We start from the raw sequence: 22,797 nt of genomic DNA, 5'->3' as shown, positions 1-22,797 counted from the left end.
TGCAACTGAGTAGAAATCAAGGTCTCAAGTGTCCCATGCAGCATGTGTTGATGTTACACAGGCTGTGCTTATCCTGTTAACAGGCACACTGAAGAAGCTTTGACAGATGTTTTTACTTACTGATTTGATTTGCAAGATATTAATAACATTCAGTTCAGAAGATGGAGGAGAGCACTGCTACATTCTCTTCCCAAGTCTGGGATGGAAATGTTTGTAGATAAATTTACCATTCTTCCTAATCTCCTTTCACAGCACTTAGTTCTCAATATGTCCAACCTTCAGTTGTGATGCTTAAAAGAAAGGTGAGAGCACTTAGAAATAGGCTCAGCACGCAGGTGTAAGCTAGGCAGAAAGTCCAGTTACTCATTAGATCCTGGGTGTCCTGTAGCCTTGAATCTGTGCCAGTCTGGCCATTTGAGAGATGGTGGGGTGGGTTATATGCTCCCAAATGCAATTAAGAGCAGCCTACCAATAAACTCTCCAATGTTTTAGTGATCTGATACTTTGCCAAAAATACTTTGCCAAAATTTCTCACCTCCAGTCCATGGCCTCTGTGCATGTGGTTCTTCTCTAGCTTACAAAATTATTTATTACTATCTAGCTTTGGCTACAGGCATGTTTTTTCCATAGGAGAACTGGTCAGAGGGAGTTCCTCTCAGCAATTTTTTGCTCTGAAATTAAGAACATTCAGGCTGCTCAAAAAAGCCTTTTTTTTTATCCACAGCTGTTGAAGGTCACACATAGAATTTATTTTTTTCTTCCCCTCAATAAATACTTATTTTTAGGTGGCCTGCTTTTCTGGAATGCCTACAGTGACTGCTCTGGAGGACTGTTAAATGAGGTCAGCAGTAGATGCTGGTTTATAGAACAGTCCTGGCATGTGTAATGGAGATCAGTTTTTCTCCATAAGAGACAGAATAAACCAGATATTTTAATGGCTAACACCAGATACACACATATTCTTCTGGCCCACAGCTTAACCTATGCATAACTTAAACAATTGCTCTTCATAAATTAGCAGCATTCTCAGTGACTATTACATTCTTACTGCCCAATTATTTCCATAATAGAAGAACACACTTAAAACCGTTTAGCTAACAAATAACTGGTTTTCTGTTTCGGGGATAGCAGTTCTAGCACAAAGTAAATTTTTTTCCCCAGTGTTCCCTTGTGGGTGGCCTTACAATCTTACATACAAACTTTGTTTTATATATTATGAATTCCACAGCACTAGAAGAATAAATTCATGCTAAAAACCAGCATGCAAAGATAAGTTGTTGCCTGCCTTATCCAACAGCATTTGGACAATGCACTCAAGTTTTGAGGTAGTTACACTGCTTCAGCAGCAAAGCTTTGGAAGATTTTTCAGCTTCCAGTGGAATTCAGAGCTCAGTGCAGCCCTGCACTGCTGGCACACATGGTCCAGCTGGCTGGTGCTTGCAGGGACACTTCCGCTGGCCTCGGGGGCATGGCGAGGCGAGGTGACCGTGAAACGCATCAGAACAGAGCTTGGCTTCAAACTGGAAAACTGCTCACTCGCACACAGAGGCCTCACTTAGTGAACGGGGGAAAAGCAGCTTTCCTTCTACATAAATATTTCACTTTTAAATATTGTGACAACTGGTCAGCACTGGTTGTAACAATTCAAGTGCAAGAACCAGGCTTAGCAAGTATAATGAATACAGTGTGTCTACCTCATCTTTTTCCAGCTAGGTTAAACCACCAGCCTTCCAGCAAGAACAAAAACAATCTAAGGAAAATAGGAAAATGGGCTGCTGATATTAAACTTTTCTTCTCAGATTGGAGTAGCTTTCACTGCGGTGTTAATTCACTTGATTTAGGGCTGAAGTCTAGTCCTGCTAGATTAGCACTGCTATTTCCTCTGCTGGCTGGTTTTGGGACACATCATGCCTCATTGCCAGTGCTTGTCATTTGATCACAGCTGGTTAGTACAGCAACAGTTGAATGAATGATACCTCTGTTCAAAACATTCTCTTTTAGTCACATAATTGCTAAGATATTATTTACATATGGAGTATTGTACTTACTATTAATGACAAGGCTTTCCTTCCTTGTCTGCTCATGAGAGAATGGTGCCAGATGCAAGGCAGGGAAGTTTAAAATTATGGCAGCATGGGCTGCCCTACAGTCCCTTGCTCTTTTCCTTCCGTATTCCTTCCCACAGAGCCCAGAGCCCTGTTCCTGTGAGGTGCTGAGCTCAAAGATGGGGCAACTTTAGGTTATGAAAGTGGATTCTTCCAGCCACAGTTTCTCCTAGTTAATTCAATGCCATGTGTTGAACACGCTTGCCTGACTCACACTCAAAAGGCATTTCCCTCACATGGTTTATGATACTCTGTGCTCAGAAGCCATGCTAATGCCATTGTCACAGAGCTGTCCGTGGTAAGAGACCTCACACAGAAGAAAGCCAGGAACTTGGGATGGCTTATAAGAAGTTAACATATTTCTAAAAGTACAAGTTGCATGAGACACTAAGATCTCCTAGACCAACTAACTGAAAAATACTTTTCATGGTTTGTTTCCCCAGTACACACACAGCATTTGTCACTTATTCAGGTCTTAAACACATGACACTCTATTGGCCTTAAGACACCTAGCAAAACTTGAGATCTTTAGGCCAGGAAGTTTCTCTCAGTAATAAAATCCAATTTGAGGAAAGAAAAAAGGTGGGGAAAAAAGATCATAAGCAAAAATGAGGAATGTGAAAACAAAAATGTCAAAGCAGGTGAGTAAAACCTGTTGGCTAAAGTCGTGTTTATAAGCCTCCCAGTAATGAAGTAACCAGATGTTTACCAAAAGAGATGGGAATGAAAGGTCTAATTCTGGTCTAAAATGAGGTCCTGATCCTCTAATTAATAATTGTTCCAGGCTATCCTTTAAATACCAATTTGGCTGTTTTACAATATATGCTATTCACTCTAATCTTTATCAATTTTCTCTATGACCCCCAGTATACCAACAGGTACTCAAAATCAGATGATCACCACAGAGGAGTTACTCTGGAGTCTCAAAGTTTTCTATCAAACATATCAATGCTTACTGAGCACAAGAAGATTACTGTTTATCATTAATCTGTGGACTAAACTAAACAAATCTGATCACACTTCAGCAGAGCTCATTTTGTTAAACCTCTTAGCTCTGGAACCATAATATTTTTCAGGGATATGTAATGTGGACAACACTGATTTGAATGTTTCTTACCTGTAAGTGAATCACTGAGGTATATCTTGTATCTCAAAGAATTGCACAGCTGCACACCTACAAACTTCTTATACCAAGTCCTCTTTACGTATTGTTTGCCTTTGCATTCTGAATATGTGTCTGAACTGAATGGGATTTCAGTCCAGATAGCATCTTTTCCCACTGCAGGAGAAGAAAAAGAGGCTGAAGGATGATGGTGCGTACAAATTTATGTACAACAAATACATTTGAATAACTAGAATTAGAAACCTTGATGAAACAGAATGTACCAGTACACTTGCATTTTGAACATAAGAAATATTTCAGGGAAGCACCAAAGTATGCAGATAAAATTGGTGCTGTGAACTCCTCCTGCTGTCCTCCAGTGCAGGTTTGGAATAAGCTCATTCTAGGACCTTGTTAGGGGGACAATGTTTGTATTGGCAAAACTCTCTTTTATAAAGTGTGTGATACAGTCACCATTCTTCAGTGCATTCCAGCCAAGACAATCAGCTTGCAGCAAACTGTATGTGATCTAACAAAAATACGCATAAAAATGAAGTGCTGATAATTACGTGGAGAAAAACGGCACCTCAGTGTTTGTCAAAGTGAAAGTGACATCTATTACAAATACAAAAAGCCCAATTTGCTTGAGCAATCTCAGCTCTTCCTCAAAAGCTCAGTCCACCTTCCACCAAAGACCACAAGAGTCTTGTAAGTGACCTAAAGCAGAGCTAGATCAAGCCGCCTTCTGAAGCAGAAAATTTTCCTAAAACACAAAGACAGATAAATAGAATCCTCTGAGTTGTGCTCTGTTAACTCACTTAAAAAGTGTGGAGTAGCTTATTCATTTTGCAGAGCTTTCTTTGCTTTAATGACAAGGCTGAGAAAATATGAGGCTGTCCTTGGCTCATTTGTATACATTGGTTTGAAGCCATCCCAGCTGCCATGGGAGCTCCACATCACGCTGATTGCCTTGTGCTCAAGTAAACAAGCAACCTCACATGAATTCCTTAGCAGGGGCATGGGTGAGTGAAATGTGTGTGAATGCTGTTTGATTCCGTAACTCATCCAGCTGGTGCAGCAGAGCCCCCTCCTTGTAAAATTCTGCTATCTCATTTCTGAAAAAATTGCTGATCAGATTTATATATAAAACACTTACTTGAAATTGGCTCGCTCACTCTTGGGTCCGCTGGGGGAAGAAAACAAACATTCAATCAGACACTGTAAAATGAACGTTCCCAATAATTCGATGGAAAAGCATTGGTAAGTGATTTTTTACAGCTGACGTAAGCTGTAATTTGTGAAACAGAAAGAGTTTTGGAAGCAAAGTTAACTTTTGTATTAAATTAAATTAGAAGAAATATATTTCTTATGCGAAACTCCAGTATCAATGAGCTTTTAATAATTTTACTTATGGGACAACACCAGCCAAGCAGAGTTCTAGTAAAAGCAAGAGTTTAAACCTGTAACCAACAAAACCCAATTGTACTGTGCCTTATTAAAATTTCAATTTCAAAACCTAAATAATAAAAAGGACACATCTGTAATACTTGCCACAAAAATCTTGGCTTTGAAAGCCCAAATGTGAGAAATGGATGTGTGCAATTAAGAAAAAACAAAACTGGATGCTTAATTTGTCCAAACTAAATAGGAGACAGAGCATAAGCCTTGTCATTCATGAAAACTGCACTTGGCGCAAACATTTTTTTTTCACTTTTAACAATCCAGGATTACAAAGAGTGTATTCAGAGTTTTTAAATATGTGTGGCATAGTCTGAACTCCTCCCTGAGTAATGCTTTGCTCAGCCAAAACTCTCATCCATCAGTGACAGCACTAGTTAAGGACTATTAAGTTATTACACCTGGCTCAAAACACAGATTGAGAAAGTCCTTTCAAAAAGGCTAAACCCATTTTGTGTTTTATGTGGTGCTTCAGTACTACCAAGCAATAAACACTTCTACACAAAAGATGGTCTCTTGCTTGCATAAAGTCAACAAGCCAGCTGTAGTTAACCTTGAGGGGAGCAAGAATAGGAAAAGCAAAAGCGCTCTGATTCTCACCTCTGAGTCAGAGAGAACTTGACTTGGGAACCAACCAATGGCCAAAACAGACATGTATACACGTCTTTAACAGTTTCACTGGAGAGTAAACAGGATGGAAGGGGACCTACTGGGACACTGACTCTTCCCAACTACTCTTTCTCAATCCTTATTTCAGCCAAACAACATCACTGTTTACAGCAGCCTTATTGAACAGGTGGCAAAACCACCTATGAACACACCAGCCCAAAGAAAAACCTAATGTTCCCCATCCAGAAGCTGTTAATGAGTTGGATAGATGCAAAAAGGTCAGGAATATAAATCTTAAATGACTGAGCCCTTTCTAAGGATGAAGTCATTTTCTTCGCAATGAATACCAGACAAACCCTCTGTGTTTCTCTGTCTTTTTCTCTTGCAGTCTGTCCATCTCGCATCCTCACACAACACAGTTCTTATCCCAGGCTGACCTTCCAGGCACCGCCGTAACATGCTCAGTGGTAAAAAGCCAATCAGGAGATAGTAAAGAGCAAGACTGAATGCACAAAATGAAGTGAGAGAGCCTTTCATGCATCCCACAAACATGGATACTAAAGCCGCTGTAAGCGATGGTCTGATCTTTGGAAGTTCTTACCTGATTCAGTGCTGAATGTCACAACATTGCTGCTCGGACCTTCACCAAGGGGGTTCCTAGGCTTCACATGGAATTCATAACTGGGGAATCAAATAGAAGAGATAAAAATTTTGCAAACTAAGCCTACGTCCGTAGTCTGGAGCAATGAAGCAGCACACACCTTGGTGCTACTCCCCTTCTGGAGAAGAACAAAAAAGCCCAATTTCTTGCCCCAAAACCACAGAGATTTTTTGTCCTGACTGTGTAAGACCTCTCTGAAAACAAAATTAACCAGTCCTTTTGATAATTCTTTGCACACATACTATTAATATTTGATTAAATTCACCACTGGTTTCTCTGTCTCCTCTCACACAGCAGTTCCAGTTCTGGCAAAGGGAGCAAGTTCAGATGAGGTCTGAAGCAACCTGACAAGCAGAGACTGAGTAAAGGACATTGTTATTTATTTGTACTTTTTGCATTCTTAAGAACACAAACCTCCAGTTCAATGCTTCTCCAGCCCACCAACAGTGACGGACAGGGCCAGTAGCGAAACACAGGGCAAGTCTTCCAGGACAGGAGCTCAGCCAAGGCAAAGATCCAATCGCTTGAATGTATGTTAATAATCAGCATATGAAGCAATGACAAGACACTGCACAGAGTCTCTTTTGCATGTGTTTTTACTGATGTGGCACAACACCAGCCTGTGCCATAGTTATCTCATGATCCCTTTTCATCACTGTGTTGGGAACTAAACACAGTGCTGTGGGAACAGAACACGATTGAAGGAAAAAATCCAACCTCCTCCTCTTAAGCCTCCCCCACCTGTCAATACTTGATTAACAGTGGAAGTGCCACGTACAGAGAGACATCTCACGTGCTCTGAGCACACGCACGGCGAATCTCTCCTAACACAGGGCGCTTTTTCATCAGTGACAGGGAGCCACAGGACACGAGTCAAAGGGACTGTAGGCCTGGAAAATGGGCCCCAAATTAGAGACACCTTTTTTGCTCTAAACACAGAGCAAAATGAGAGTCCCAGAAGTGGACAATTAAACATTCAGCTCTTGACTCATGAAGGATCATTTACCAATGATAACTTTGGTAGCTCGCCACTGTAACACAGAATTGTAATGTATTGCTGGAATAGTTTCCAAACAGCAATTTTCTAAAGAAAAAAACCCCATACCACACTGCACATTTGGAAATTTGTAAACTCCATTTGCAATTCCCCAGAAGAAGAATTCAATCCAAACTTTGGATTACCTCTCATTCCTCCTTGGCTCCTGCAAAACCTGAGCAGTTCACTAATTAACCTCAGTGGAGTATTCATGCAGTACCAAGCAACTGTTTTCCATCCACTGTACTTCTAAGACAACATTTAACTTTAAAATTGCTTACTTAAGCAATTGCCTTTATTTCTAGGGTTTTCTTTTCTTTTTAAGGGAAATACTTATATAGACTGGTATGCTGAACAGATGCATTGTGGAAATTCATGGATATTGCTAAAAGAAATGTGGGCTTGTTTTGAGCTGAAAAAAGTCTGGTTGGAGTAATCTTGACATTTATTCAAACATGCTGCAAGACCATTTTGAACTACCTATGTTACTCCATGGTAGGAGGGAGACATTAACTAAATGATCAATTTAAGAAATTTATAAATCTTCATTATCAGCTTCAATTTCTTTAAACAAAGACATGCTTTTAAAAATAAGATCTGAGCAGTGTTAGTATTCACACTGGGAATGTGGTACAGTAACTTTTTTTGGTCAAGAAGTATTCTTATCTGGTAGGAAAGGTCATAATATAGAGAACTGTATCAGAGCAGTTGGAGATTCTTTCTGAAGAATCACCAAAGGATAATGTGCTTATGTTGGTGTTGGGTGTCTTAAAGTAATAGCTAGACGATACATTCTTGAAAATGTAGAAATTAATCCACACCTACAGATAAAAGGTTGCAAAGAAGTTTTCCTCCTTCTTTCACAGCAGGAACACCTTATCTAGAGCTATTATTGTAATTGTGATCGTCAAGATGGAATGTTCTATTGCTTTATGGGCAGTTTATGGTTTGTTCTCATGGGTGATAATAATCTGTTTCTGTCCCTTTGTATGTATTTTGCTGATTTTTGAACAAATATATTGTTCTCGAGCTGATATGACCTACTTTGGGCCGCATTAGGCAACATTCTTCATAGGAATCAGTCCTGTTCCCAAAAATCTTTAGTCTATGAACTTGGACCCATCAATTCTCTGATTCCAAAAAGACAAAAAAAAAAAGAACTGAAGATAATTTTCCAAGCACTGTTTTTCAAATTGTGGTTTAGAGATCACTAGGTTCTCTGCAAAAGACCAAACCACAGCTTGGAAAATTAGGACAAAATTTAAATAAAGAACTAAAATCTACAGATAGGGATTTCAGCTTATGTAAACATATAAAGAAAATTGGAGAAAAGGAAAATAATAATGAAATGTCCAAAGTTTAGCTCAATGAATTAGGGAAGCCTCTTATTAATAATGTTAAAGAGGAAATTTTAGAAACTAAAATACATGCAATTCTACAGTTCTGTGGTATGTGTTTTTACAAGCATCACAGGCTCCTTTCCTCTGCCAATTTCAATCCTACAACAATACCAGTGGCTTCCACAGTACAAAAATAACAAACAACCACTTTTGGAGATGAAGAGAATTAGCTAGTTGACAGAACATTGAAAAGGAGAGAAAGGAAATGGGTTCGCAATATGACAGAGTTTACAAACCTAACTCTAATTTTAAAGATGTGCTGTGGCTGTCTTAAAAGAAGACAATCTAAAGTCTCCCTTTTTGTGTGTCAGGTGAAAGATCTGAAAAACATAAATGAAATGTTGAAGAAAGGGTATCATCTGCACTCTTATGTACTCCTATAGAAACCACAAGAAAGGGGAAAAACTGCTTAGAGCTTCAAGAAGTACATACGGCAAAATTAATAAAGGGGAATAGGAAAGCTATAGAATGATTATCCCATGTCTGCTGCTTAGTTAGACTTACCTAAAAAGAAACTGGAGTCTAAATTCCATCTTTATATCTGCCTGCCTAATATACCAAAAACTGCTACACTATGTAAGCTGCAATCTAATGTCTCACACCTTTAACATCTCTAAGATTGCTATCCTACAAACTTTTGGAGACCAGGCCTTCCAAATCCTCTCGAAGTGTGTAAGACAGTAAAAGTCCTTGTGCAGATTAAATGGACTTGACTTACAGTAATTACTACTTGGAGTGTATTTTTCCACCACAGGAAATCGCTATACCACATGGAACTCTGGCAAATGCAGCTGCCGCTGCATTTTTCAAATCATGCAAAAGGAGAAGATTGAAGATTGCAGAACTGAAAATAGGTGAAGAGAGATTTTCACCATAATAGGAGAACTGGAGCAGCTGAGTACAGTCCTGGGACTTCAGGTCTATTGCTGGGGAGAAGCTGGAGTTGGATGTCAACTGTGCAGGGTTGTGCACGGAGCTGCTGTCTCTGCAGAGTGTGCTTGGATGGCAGTGTGGTCAGGAAAGAAAGAGAAAGAGAGAGAGAGAGAGAGAAAGAAAAAAGGGAAAGAGGGAAGGGAGGGGGAGGGAAGGGGAAGGGGAAGGCTGCTACGCTTGTTTGAGGAATCTTTCTCCTAACAAAGTTGAAAGAAAGCTAAGAGAAATGGGAAATGCTTACTCATGAATCCTGATATCAACAGCAATTTAATACAAAATCTGTCACTTAAAAAAAAAAACCAAATAGAAACCTCCAGCATTTTTCTGCCACTTTCTGAATTTTGCTGCATTAAAGCTTTCACAGTAGTTCCTACCTCTAGACCCTTGCTGTTATCAAAAGCTAAGCTCTCTGCATTGAAAGAGGTTTTCTTGGTTTTTTCCTTGTATGGGATTAGCATATTTTGGGTGTTAAGTGCAATCCAAAACAATATTAGATAAAGGTGATAACAGCCTTGGGACACAATCTAACCCAGAAGTCTGAAAGAGACCACTCAAAACATTTTTTAAAAGGAGAAGATTATATTTGAAATCACCAAAATAATTAATGGGGAAACGGATCAGTACCTAATGGGAAGTTATACAAAACTGTGGAATACAAGCATCACAGGCTTTTTATTTCTTATTAATACTCTTTTTCTACACAAGTTGGCTGGTGGGACACATCCTTCAATGGCTACTCAAACATCCCCAGAGCTATTTTGCACAAGCCTTAATATATTTCTTTACTGCCTTCCCATTAGTGCCATCACAAACATGCATGACAACAGCTTTCAACAATCTTCAGGCTCTTTTTTGAAGGCTTCTATAGAAATTTGGGCTGTAAAACTTCCTGGACATTATGGTCTGTTCTGTGGACTTCGTTGCTCTTAAACAAACCACTAGAATGAAAGAGAAAATGTACACTGACAAAAAAAAAAGTTTCAAGATAGGGCAGGGATACAGAAATAAGAACTACATATTTTGGCAGAGAAACCAGCAGAAATAACAAAAAATCTCATTGGAAAAAAACCCAAACAACATCTGCATTTAATATTTTAGGCTAGGAAAGTCCATGAAAAAACTACAGGTCGGTGAAACCCATTTTTTTTCCAAAGAGAATATGCAGAGAAACACCATTATTACTACACAAGAGATGGAATGAAGACAACAAAAACTACGGTAAGGCCATTTCTATCTCAGGCCTCTCAATGTTTATTCCAAACAAACAGCTCAAGGAGAAAAATACTGAAAATGGTGGATAATGACCTTATCTTGACTCACATATGGGAGATACTGCTTGACTATTAACATAGGAGAAGTTACTGCAATACTTCCTTATGAAGTGCAGTTTTAATGTAAAACAAGGAAAGAGCAGAGTCCTGGGTATGCCAGTGGTACTGGGAGTTCCAGGGTGAGCAGCCTTGTAAGGAAACTCAGAAACAGAAGACCTGTATGTCAACTTAGATGGAATATTACAGGTCTCATTCCTCAAATGGCTGCTTGGAAGTTAGACTGTAACTACTTTGACCAAAACGATCAGTCTTGTAGTTTGACTCTTTTCCAAGTGGAATAAACAGTACATTTCTCACTATAAGAATCGCAGAATTTCCATGTGGAGGATGAAAAATTGTTAGTTCCTACTAGTGCATTTGTTTCTCTCATTTTTCTTTGCTGAGGTAGAAATGACATTTGCATTAATGCACTAAGCTACCTTGGCCTGCATTAAAGAAACTGGAGGAAACAGAGATCTACAAGATCAGAAACTGCCCCTAAGATCCAATCTCACAATAATTTATACTGTAAGACACCTATGAAGGTGTCCTGGTCCAGGCCCCTTTTCATGACAGGACTGACTTAGCTGCTTTGAGCTCAGGGTTGATCAAGTATAGTAGTTACAGTCATTCGCTGCTTGAGCAACAGAGTAAAATCTGAGTAGCTCACTACTTGGTTCAGGCTAACCAGGAGAAAGAAGAATAGATGGCTTTTGGCTGTTACAGTCATTTCACTAACAGAAGAATAAAGATGGCAAAAACTGCAGAGATTTTGGTGTGTGTTTCAGTGTGATACTGAACAGGGGGCTGAGTGAAATGTGACCTGGACCTACTCTAAAATTCTTGGAAATAATATAAAGGGTAACAAAAGCTAACTACATTACAGAGTCATAATCAACAGCTTATAGGTGAATATTAGATTACAGAAGTACATCTAGAATAGAAATGTTTAAGCAGAAAACATTCATAAACAAGAGGAAGTTTTCTTCAGGCAGCAGTTATATCCCATTAACTATCTGTAGAAGGAAGATATATATAGTTATCTAGCTCATATAGCATAACCACATTACATGCTTTGAGATATTTCAGGTAAAGGTTACAATCAGAAGCGAACTATCTGATGAAATTAAACAGAACTATAGACTGAAGCCAGACAGCAGCCTAGGGCCAGCAAGGGTACCAGTTTCAGGAACTCTGACTAACCAAATAATGGATATCAAGATTTGAACTTTCCAGGTTATTTAAATGATCAGAAGTCATCTAAGATTTGAAATCCTGCAACCCCCATGTTTGGCAATTCTCTAGGTGAAAAAGAGGATAAAATATTTGTCCTATAAGGAAAAATCCTTTAAACTAATGTGTGGTTGTCAACTGTGAAACATGCCTTACTGTGGGAAAATGGCATGGATATGATATGTCTTTCCTTGGGAAAAAAACATATGGATCTCAGCATTCCAATGAAATCACACTGTACAGGAGCCTCTAAAACATTTCTTTAAGACAAAAACCCCAAACAATCAGTTGCATTAGAAAGCAGCTGACTGTGCCCCACATTTATTTAAAGGGCCTATGCCCTCGCAGCCAGAAGTTTTTCAAATCTCTGTTTTACTTTCATCTTGGAGTATCAGTCTTCCAGTCAAGTCACCAAGAACACATAAAGCTGGCATATATAAGGCAGAAAGGCAATTGCCACAACATAAAGAACTTTATTTGTTTAAAAGTAACCTTCACAAGTTGTTGTATACTTATGAAAGTCCATTTTCATTTTCATCTCCATATTACCATGGTATGAGTCTGCTAAAACCAAACACTAGATAACTGTACTCAAAGTCAGAACTCTTTTCTCAGCCAGTGCATTTTTTCTGGATCTAGTCACTTTTCAGACAGCTAAATGGACACGCAGAATACTGCTTGATAATCCTCATCCCATTTAACTTCTGTGTTTGTACTTACTGACAGCTGCAGTCACACAACGCAATTTTTGATGAGCGACTGTAAAAGTCTCTTTGTTGCCTCCCTAACACTATCCAAATTCCTGAAATATTTAAAATCTGGTCATTATCTCCTAATCTTTAAAAGCTGCATTGTGAAAAGGCCAGCTCAAAGGAAGAAGGGTGTCTGCCTTGCTGCAGAGCTTCCCAGAGGTGTAGCAGTATGACCTATTTGAATGAAGAATGCAGAAGACAAAAGCAAACAAACAGCATCATCTGTCAGGCTCAGATGCACTCAGATTTTCTCTGCTGCTTGTTCTGCCCCCTTCACACTGAAAAGTTGTTTGTCTTGCTTCCCTCCTGCGGGTTGTGGGCAATTAACTCTTTAGCTTCTGGGACAGGAACTACCATATCCTACCTGAAGTACCTCAGCAGGATGCTAGACCTTGGCCACTGTGACTGCAGACCATCTCTGCCATGTACAGCTCCTCAAGAGTGTACATCCACACAACTCAACTGCACAACTACAGGCTTGAGCTGGCTTGCTGCTTTAGGGTCTTTCTGGTTTCAACTTAGCCATGAAGGCTGAGGTAACACATTCACAAACATTTTTATGCCTTTTTGGGAAGCCTTTGTTTAGGTCTGTCTGCTTTAGATCTGTCCTGAACTGCCTCTGAATGCACTGGACCTTCAGAGCAGCACTGGGGATTCACATGAGCCTCACTGAGGGCTTCAGGAAAGCTGGAAAAAATAGGGTCTCTAATTCAGCTTGTCAGTTTCTCCAAAGTGTTGCAAGGCCAAGAGGTTCTTCCCCGTTAATCCACCTTCTGCTACTGAGCATCTCTCTTTCCATATATTGCTGGTACTTTTGTAATTGCTGATTGCTTGTGGGAGGGATTTCTATTTCTCCTCCAAGTTTCTTTTCCAGTTCCACCTCTTCTACAGCTCTTTTCTTTAAGGCTGGTTACGGAAAAGTTTCCTTCCCAGTCTTAATGTATTACTTGATGAATTTTTAGACATTTCAGGGACTCTGTTAATGAATATTGAGCTGTGTTTAATTGTCACTCTTCCTCCCATTTGCAGTCAGTTTTGTCCACAAATCCATTTCCTTCATCTAATGAGCAGCTCCTGATAGACAGGAGACTTTTATTATGGGCATATGATGTTCCTTGGCAGAACAGATACTGTCTACATGATGCCAACTGTCTTAATCACTTTCTTGTTTTCCCTGAGTTTAGTGTGCCAGCAAGCCGGGATTTAAATGGTAACAGTAACTTGTGCTTCTGCCAAAGCTCTCAAGGTGTCCTCAGAATTAGGAAACATACATTTTGCTTGGAACGGGAGTTTTATTGAACAGAGCCACTCTGAAGACGCTACATCCTTAAATCTGGTGAGACTCGAGGGACATGCACCACTGCAATTTGTAGCAAAGATTTTCAGTTTTGGGCAATGGCCTCCTGGATCTAGAGAGACTTCGACTGTCTTTCTTTTTGAGGCTGGGGTTGGTGAATGGTAGCTGCTCCCTCCTCAGGAAAAGTTATCCCTTTATATCTTAAGTCAGCCTCCACCAGTCATTCCTGATTTCCTATCTAGCTCCTTGTAACAAAATGCACACTTCAAAAGACAGCTGTCCTCCATGGTCTTTGGTTTGCTCTTGCCTACCAAAACCTGAAAGTCTTCTCACAGGTGTTGCTAATTGAAGTTAAAAACCATCTTAGTTGCTTCTGCATAGCTTCTGCCTTCATTATGACCTTTCCAATGGTTCTAGCTGGATCTGCCCATCTCCATCTTGCTTCCTTTCTGAGCAAAGAGCAGTGTAGAAAGCTCTTCTCTTATGATCATATGGACACTGCTCCCAGCAGTAAGGGTTTTGCTCTGCTTCCATGTCCTTCCACACTTAACCAAATCCATTCCATCTCTGCCACCATATGTGACATGAAGAGTTTGAATGTGTAATGAAAGAGAATCTGCTTAATAACACAGAGCTCTTTTCAAAGGTGCAGCTGTATTATTTCAAAACAGAACTGAAGTGAAAACACAAACAGCACAGCCTGACAACTTCAGCAGCACCTACTCCCTTTCTTAGTCACTACTCCAGAAATACATTGTTTTGCTATCTCTTATAAGCCTTTTCAGCTGATCAAGAAAAGCAATGCCTGGTGCCCAAGCTAGGTATTGCTAATATATTCTAATTGCCTCTTAACATGACAGAACAACATAGCTGCAGAGTTCACTCTCTCACAAGCCACATGCCTTTAGGAAATAACACAGGCATTCTTGAAGACAAACAGCAATTCTAGCCCATCTTGTGAGCCCATCTTCTGAAGTCTGTCAAAGAAGCTCTTTTGGAGTATCACAATTTGCCCATGTATTTTGTTTTTCAAATTCTCTCCCCTTGTCTTCCACTTTATGATAGCTCCTCATTCCTTCTCCTAGGACCTGCTGGTAACATGTACATGAGCTTGAACCAACATCCCAGATTACACCACACATTGCCTAAAAATCAAGGTTCAACATGGGCTCTATGCAGAATTTTCTGCTGTGTTTCCAATTTATGGATGATATTAATAGAAAATCCATTCACCAACACCAAATGGATGGTCTTACAGGAAAAACCCCATTAAATTTCTGATGCAATTAATAAACAACGTAACAAAAGACAAGTGGTTTTCTTCCCTGCTCTGAATTTTACCATAAAAAGAAGAATACTTTTTTATGGGATATGATATTTAAAGATAGATCATGCTTATTTGGACTAGTTGCATGAGAGGCATGCCATCAACTGGAATTCACTTACTCATTTTTAATTTGCCAGCTCTTTTAAGACACTGAAAGAAAGCAACGTATTCAGGACAAATGTGTTTTTCCTCTCCACAGTAACTTTCCTAAATTTGACAGTTAGTCTTTCTGATAGGACAGGTCACTTCTGCAGCTTGTCCAGACAACAAATACTCCTGGAAATTTCCTAAAGATTCCTCAAATGTGTTTTATCTGTTAACTTACAAGAAAGCAAAACCAAACCATACCTTTTTTTTCTATCAAAACAGGAGTAAAACCAATTGGTTCTTATTTCCATAGGTATTTTCATTTGAAGTGGCAGACAGCTGACAGTCTAAATTAGTTGGATTAATTTAGAAAATGATATTATTTAATTACCTTGTGTCAGGTTTTAGGTTTTCCACAGTAGAATGGGTTTGATTTGTAGTGATTATTGATTTCTCCTTTTCACCATCACTTCCTCCATTTTCAGTTGACACAACCTCATACTCTGGAAAATTATGGTAAAGAAAAATTTGATTAAGTAACATCTCGTGAGCATCCTAAGTACATACCTAAGTACAACCAGATAGTGAATGAGTAAGCAATTTTACAGGAATTCAATCTTTCTGCCTTTTGCCAGCCTGAAGTCAATACACGATTTGGACTTTTTAATTCACTCGAGTTGGAAAAGAAAATGCAGGAAATGAATGAGCATGCAAATACATGCATGTACACACAGACACACACCAAGAACTACTGAGTCCACCCAGGGCCTGCTTGTTACTCAGTGCACAAGGCAACAAACTGCCCTACATTTCTGTGGCAACACAACAGGAGCAAAGCATGAGCAAAATGGTCTTGGCTTCTGACACTTGCAGTTTTCATGAAAACAAGGAGGTGAGTTTGATCACTGTTTTGGTTGTTATTTGTCTGACCTTTCCATTACATTTTGTTTTTGGGCATACCCAATGAAATCCCTCGTACACTATTAAAGTAACCATTCAAAGAACAAAATGATGCAACAAATTACGTTTTCTGTTTCCACCTTTCTATCTGAAACAGTGCATTTATTAAAAAAAAAAGAGACGTGATGCCAAAATAAGATGATTGGAAAAACATACATAAACTACAAAAATAGAGATGACAGAAAAATTGATTTAAGCCTGTCTAAACAAGTAATGTCATACTGGTGCCAATATTAAGCAATCACTGTTTTCAGAAAACAGGATTCAATGCCTTCTTTTGATTTCAGAATTGATTTTGATGAGTCATTAACTGAGTTGTTAGCTAACTTCATCGTTAGTCTTTGTCAGCTAGTGTCCAGAAGACGACAGAAGAATTAGGAATGGCCATCTTGCATGTTTACCTGTCTGTGTGCTGAGTCCTGCATGACTCACATGCATTTATTCTCAATACAAACCCCTTCCTTTATTAATGAAAAAAACCCAGATTCTTTTAATAGAGAGAGTTTATTGACCCTCTTGCAGTGGATACTGCTAGTATTATGCTGGCAAAGTTCTACTGACTTACAAGACGCATGTAAACTTTGATTGTGTCTGGCCCACTGTTAAACAACATCCTCAGGTCAAGAAAGATGTCTACACTATGTGTGTGCATCTGTATATAGTGTTGTATTGTTGGAACTTCTTGACTAGATCTTGCCACATCCTGTACAGAGAGAAGCCAGAAAATTGGAGAAGATACAGAGTCATACTTCTTAAGAATATTTTTGTATCGTCACTGACACCACTGATCCTAGTTGTGTAAATCTTGTTATAATCTAGTAGCATTTTCTTATCCACACTGGAGCTGACAGTAGCACAAAATAAAAGCAATGGGCTCCTTTAATCCCTGGGGATTAAAGTACTTTCAAATGGCAAAAAACTACTATGAAAGTAAATTAAGCTGGGAATACTGTATTATCACACAATGGAGGAAAGAAATTCAAACCAACCTGTAACAGTGTCATTGTCTGGTTTTTCCCAGTCCAATATGACAAATGTTGGACAGCCCTCTACAGTCACCACCGTGAGGTTGGTTGGAGGATTTTGTGGAGGACGAGTGGGTTCTTCCTTGCTGCCAGCTTCTTCTTGAGGAAAATGTTCAAGAGAGCTTGTGATGGAGCAAGGCACATCATCATCTTTCTTCATGTACTTGACATGGGGGGCTAAGAACAATAGGAAAGAGCTGTTATTCAATAGCTTTTTACAAAATGGCAGTGCCGTTTCACCTGGTGCACAACATCCATCCCAGGACAGCAAGCAAAAGTCTGCACAAGTCAAACACAAAACTTTCAGAATAAACTCATCCATTCAATATTAAGCTACTTGTTCTCATTTTTGTTTTTTTGGGTTCTGTTTATGTTTTTGTGGTTGTTTTTTGTTTTTTTTCTGATTTTTAAGATTTTACTTATTGTTTTTAGACCTGGAATCTGCACTACCTTCATCCCCTTCCTACTGGCACCACTGAGGAAATGACATTCTGAAAGTATTAGCAGGTGATACACACTGTTTGAAATAATCTGTCACAAAATAGGAAAATCAACCTTATTTCTTCTATAGTAAAATGACGCTATAATTCTACTTGCAGCTTTTGAAAGGTATGCTAATACAAAGACTTCATATACACTTCATTCCACCAGAAGGAGCAACAAGTTTAGTCCAGAAAGTAAAATTCAGTCAAGAAGATGCTGGTTTGTACTACAGCTCTTTCATCTGCCACTAAAGTGATACAGAATTAAGTAAAATTTTGGCCTTTGACTAACCAAATAAGATAATTTTTATGCAAGATAGGTCAGACTTCATATGCTCCTGGAAATAAAATGAATATCCTACCTTGGTACCTTGGTTTGCCTGAAGAATCTGTTTCTGATGTAGGACTTGAGCTGAAGACAGTTGCATCAACTGTAGGAAACACAATTATAATATAATACAATTATACACAATTATAATATAATACAAAATTTCAATGTTAGAACTGCAGCATTTCACAGTTCCTTTGTCATTTTAAATCATGATAAGAATAGATAAATAGTAGATCTCTGCTGCCAGATCTGTCTCTTCATTTTAGGGAGCCCATTTTGTCTGTGATGCTGTGTGAACCCTGTACTTACCTGCTAGTACAGCCAGCCATAATGAAAATGACAGATTTCATGACTGCTGCTGGATTCAGTTCATGCAATATATGTACTATATATGTAATACTTTTTAGACCTTTAAAAAATGATCTTTTTGCACTGTACTGGCTATTTAGCTTGGAGCTTTTTTATGTTCCTAGGATATACAGAACTATTACTTTGGCACAGTAACTTCTCTAAAAATAACAACAAGGAAATAAAAAATTCAGTCTCCAGAGTGTACAACTTCCACAAAATTTGAAGGAAATTGAAAGCAAATACACTGGTGAACAGAAATGTGCTAAAGCAGTCAGATGTCATGATACAATGTTGTATTAATTAGCCACTACACCAAACACGATGCAAATACTACAGTGGACCTCAAGAGGTAAAACACAATACATCCCCAACAAGCATTTATAAATGAATCTAGCATCCAGCTTGCTTTACTGAGCATTAAGGGTCACAGTGAGTTCATGACCACTGTAAGGAGAAAAGAATTAAAGTATTACTGTAAATGCAGGAAGATTAGAAACAGCAACATTCATGAAAATATACCAAGAACTGCAGACTTGGGCTCAAAAATTCTAAGCACATGCTCCTCCAAACCCATTACTGTACGACACCTTGAAAAGACTTAGCTCTGAATTTGTAATCAACTCCCAGTTTTATAAAGGGCAAATTACCCATTGACCACTGTGATTGCACTGCAACAATTTTTTCTGTTTAAATGGTGGCAGTTAGATCAAGTAAGTAGGAGGACATCACATCTGTGATGAGCACTATCAGTCACTGACAAATAATACTTTGAATTTATGTCCTGGGAAAATTGAAACATTCAGGAAAAGAAGTGCCTTATCTACTCTTTGCACAGCTTTAAAGTGCCACTGAATAGTAACGAAAGCCTACTAAGCATGTATGGATTTCCAGGAAGATGGAAGGCCAGTCATGTTCTCAGTTACCAAGATGTGTAACAGAAGGGATCTTGATGATCTCAGTAAAATCAGGAAAGTTACTAAGTGGCATAAATGATACCAGAATCACCCCAGCCAGAACACTTTTTATGTTAAATATACAATGCATCAATAAAGTTCAGGGAAGGGAAACAAAAGAAAAATGGAAACCCTAATGTTAATCAAAAAAAGAAAAAGAAAAAAGAAAAAAGAAGAAACCAGAACTGTTAGTAATATGCTCACCATAATACTCTGGAGTTGCAAAAGCTGTCGGTGTCTTATATAATGTTCCTGTCCTCACAGGCGGTGTTGGTCCAGCAGGCTTAGCTAAAGTGACAGATGAAGGCACTTGTAGCAACAAGATATTCAGTGTTTCACAGAGTTAAACAGCTTTCTGATTTTCTAAGAGAACTCAGATATGTGACAACTGCTTCACGCAACAAGTATTTTCATTCAAATCATGGTAATCCCTCAGCTGGATTTAGGAAAGTTCTGAATTGTGCTAGTTGCAGATGCAACCTAATCCTGAAACCCATTAAGAAAATTCTTTGCTACTTTGAGGTTGTCTTGGAAGACTTTAGTCAGCTAGAATATAACCTGGTTTAGTGCACAGAACCATCCTACACAGACTGGTAAAAGGATGCAAAATGACCAGCAATGACATTGCTGCTCCTTAAAGAAAGAGCACATTTCTTCATGAGTTGCAAGGCACAGTAGCTGAAGTCAGCAACTGAAACTTGGATTCTTCCCTCAAATATAGGTAAGATTCATTTCTGCTCTCAATACAGCACATACATTAGCAAGGGTGGGGATGGAACATTTACAGTGATAAACACCAAGTCCTTAATTGTGGTCTGCATTAACAGTTTAACCATGGAACAGTACTGGAGCTTCCACTTAATGAAATTAAGATAGACTTCAAATGAAAGCAAAGAAAATGCAGCCAAGTTCAGCATTTTCAACATTTACAGCACTATATGATTCAAGGAAAAATGTTTTCTTTCTGAACTCATTTCTGTAGTAGGTTCCACAAGTCTGGACAGAAACTGACTGATAAAGGCAACATTATCTCCTATAATTACATAGCTATTTAAAAAAATATTTAGGTTATGTGACATTGCTTTTACTCTTCATCTGTTACCACCTAATAAAGAAAACAGGTTTCTAAGAGGCAAACAATCCATGGTAAAGGATGTCTTGATTTCTTTCAAAATAGCTGAAAAAGACAAGAATTAAATTCACAAAACATGCAGATACTCCCAGATAACCATGACATGACAGTGAAATCTCAACCCTGAAGAGTCAAGAACTAGGTAATGTAGTTACCTCTCCTTTATATATGACGTAGAACATGGAGACTGAAGGCAGAACTCAGGTGAGCCAAATTTAAAACAACAAAAATCTGTACTTTCCACTAATTTTCTTAATAAAGTGGAAATTTGAAAGATTCTCACTAGAGATCAGTTTCCCAAAGCTTCTAGAACTCTCATTTCCTTTTTGGTTTTTTTTCCCATTCAGGAGACTTTTAATGTCTGCATAGAAACCTTTCCATAATATCCACTCTATGAGTTAGAAAGATGCAAGTAAAGAATTAATCACAGTGTTAATGAGAAAGAGGACAGAATTCTAACAGGGAAAATCCAAGAAGAACATTGAGGCAAATTTTTCCTGTTAGTACAGTGGAACTGTCTCTCCAGGGAACCAGAAGAAACAAAATAATAGTGTTTAAAACTAAGCTGGATAAAACACTAGGAAACATAGAAGAAGGAAAAATCTTCTACTGGCCCCACAAGGAAGAACCAGATCATTTAACCAATTTATTCCATCTTGAAAGCCTAGGAAGGTATGGTAACTGCTGACTAACACATAACCTGGCCTCTACTGTAAGGAAAAAGGGTGAAATTTCAAACCACTGGTAAATTAATTAGACACTTACTGGAGAAAATTAGTATAGATCCCAATACAAGCAAAAGAAAATATATCAAGTCTAAGACTGATGATGTCTTCTGTTTTGTTGGAACTATTACTAAGGAAACATCACCCATCAATGACAAGTACAGACACAGCATTTCAATCTTGGCTCTGCTGATGAGTAAATATATAGCTTGTCTCATCCAGCTTGGAGATCCTTCCTATTCATCTGCTGCACAAAATATTAACAAATTGTTTAGGTCTTTAGTACCTCAATAGCACACAAAGTCCCAAATGAAATAAACCCCAAAAAACCACAACAGGAAATACAGTAGAGCTGAGACCTGTATATTTCCAAGGAACTACAGAGAGCAATAGGAAGAGAAAAGGAGTTGTCATGATGCTAAGCTTAAGGAGATGACAGTTCCTGACTACCTGGAGTAATGTTAGCCTTAGGATTCTTACACAGAATTCACTGACAAAGCATCCTTTTGGATAGTGAATATCTGCTTCAGGATAGAATTAAAATAAAATAGGAATATCACAGATCAAAGAAATCTATGCTGTAGAATTCTCCTATACCCTCTTATACACTATTATCTCACACACAATAAAATATTTATGCTGAAAAGGCTGAGGTACCTGGACTCCCGGGTTTACCAGTCACGGTGTTTGGAGGCAGAGGTTTTCTTCTCATTTGTGTAGGCTTGGCAGGAGGTATAGGAGGGTGCTGAGGGCCAGGTGATCTAGTCACTGAATGACATTACATGACAGCATTATTAATTATTTGACCTCAAATTCCATAAAATCAGAAACATACTAGAAGTTATATTCTGACTTCTCAAGCAATGTTTCACGCCTGATTTAGTATCAAAAGTGGAGAGGTGAGCTTAGGAGCTGATCTGAGTTGCATTTTCAGCCTTACATTCTCTGAGAAGTGTGTGCCATGAAGTTTTAAACCAAGTTTACACTGAAAAAATGTAGCTCCTTTGGGACTTTGTACAAGTGTTTCAGTGATTCACTTTCTGTGTAGTTACTCATTTCTGTCAACAGTTATTTTTTGGCATTCAAATGTATATATCTTCACACAATAAACACTCAACGTGCTAGGAAACATTTTTACAAAATTTCTGACCTCTTGTACTTTCTGACTAATACAACCGGCCACCCTCAGCTTGAAGCAAAACATGTAAGAAAATGAAATTATCATTAGGAACAGTTTATTCTATGCCATTCAAAACTAAAAAAGTTACTGTCACCTCATACACTGACATAGCTGAAGACAATTACTGTGGTAGAAATTTTTGAAGCACCCAACTTGGTTATTTCAATGTGCAGCTCCAGCTGGAATCTATTGAATTTATCTGATAATGTCCTTTGACAGTGAGGTCTAAAAGGAAAACCTAAGCCCCTTAATTCATACTTACAAATCATTCTACTGTACTTTCCAGACAATTTTGAAGGATTTTATTATGCAAAGGAAAGGCAAAGGAAAAGATTTTTGTTCCACTAT

General features: G+C 38.5%; 1 protein-coding gene across 22 annotated transcripts in view; it reads right to left on the bottom strand.

Annotated features, from left to right (window-relative positions):
* Positions 1-22,797, bottom strand: part of LOC121666270 (ABI family member 3 binding protein) — a 129,666-nt gene that overhangs the window by 4,050 nt on the left and 102,819 nt on the right. For 21 of the 22 annotated variants that reach the window (XM_042031640.1, XM_042031649.1, XM_042031656.1 and 18 more), the window contains 8 exons: positions 21,927-22,037; positions 19,617-19,700; positions 18,140-18,208; positions 17,260-17,472; positions 15,702-15,813; positions 5,876-5,955; positions 4,364-4,393; positions 3,223-3,384 (listed from right to left, as the gene is read on the bottom strand). In XM_042031640.1, the coding sequence (XP_041887574.1) occupies positions 3,223-3,384; positions 4,364-4,393; positions 5,876-5,955; positions 15,702-15,813; positions 17,260-17,472; positions 18,140-18,208; positions 19,617-19,700; positions 21,927-22,037 (861 nt within the window). The remainder of the gene's footprint in view (positions 1-3,222; positions 3,385-4,363; positions 4,394-5,875; positions 5,956-15,701; positions 15,814-17,259; positions 17,473-18,139; positions 18,209-19,616; positions 19,701-21,926; positions 22,038-22,797) is intronic. The other variant, XM_042031651.1, reaches the window with a different exon arrangement.

The sequence above is a fragment of the Corvus kubaryi genome, unplaced genomic scaffold (assembly GCF_017639235.1).
Source record: "Corvus kubaryi isolate FWS band 111438036 unplaced genomic scaffold, C.kubaryi_AGA036_p1.0 37341, whole genome shotgun sequence".
NCBI lineage: Eukaryota > Metazoa > Chordata > Aves > Passeriformes > Corvidae > Corvus > Corvus kubaryi.
Note: the sequence above shows the minus strand (reverse complement) of the source record. Positions and strands in the feature narration are given on the sequence as shown.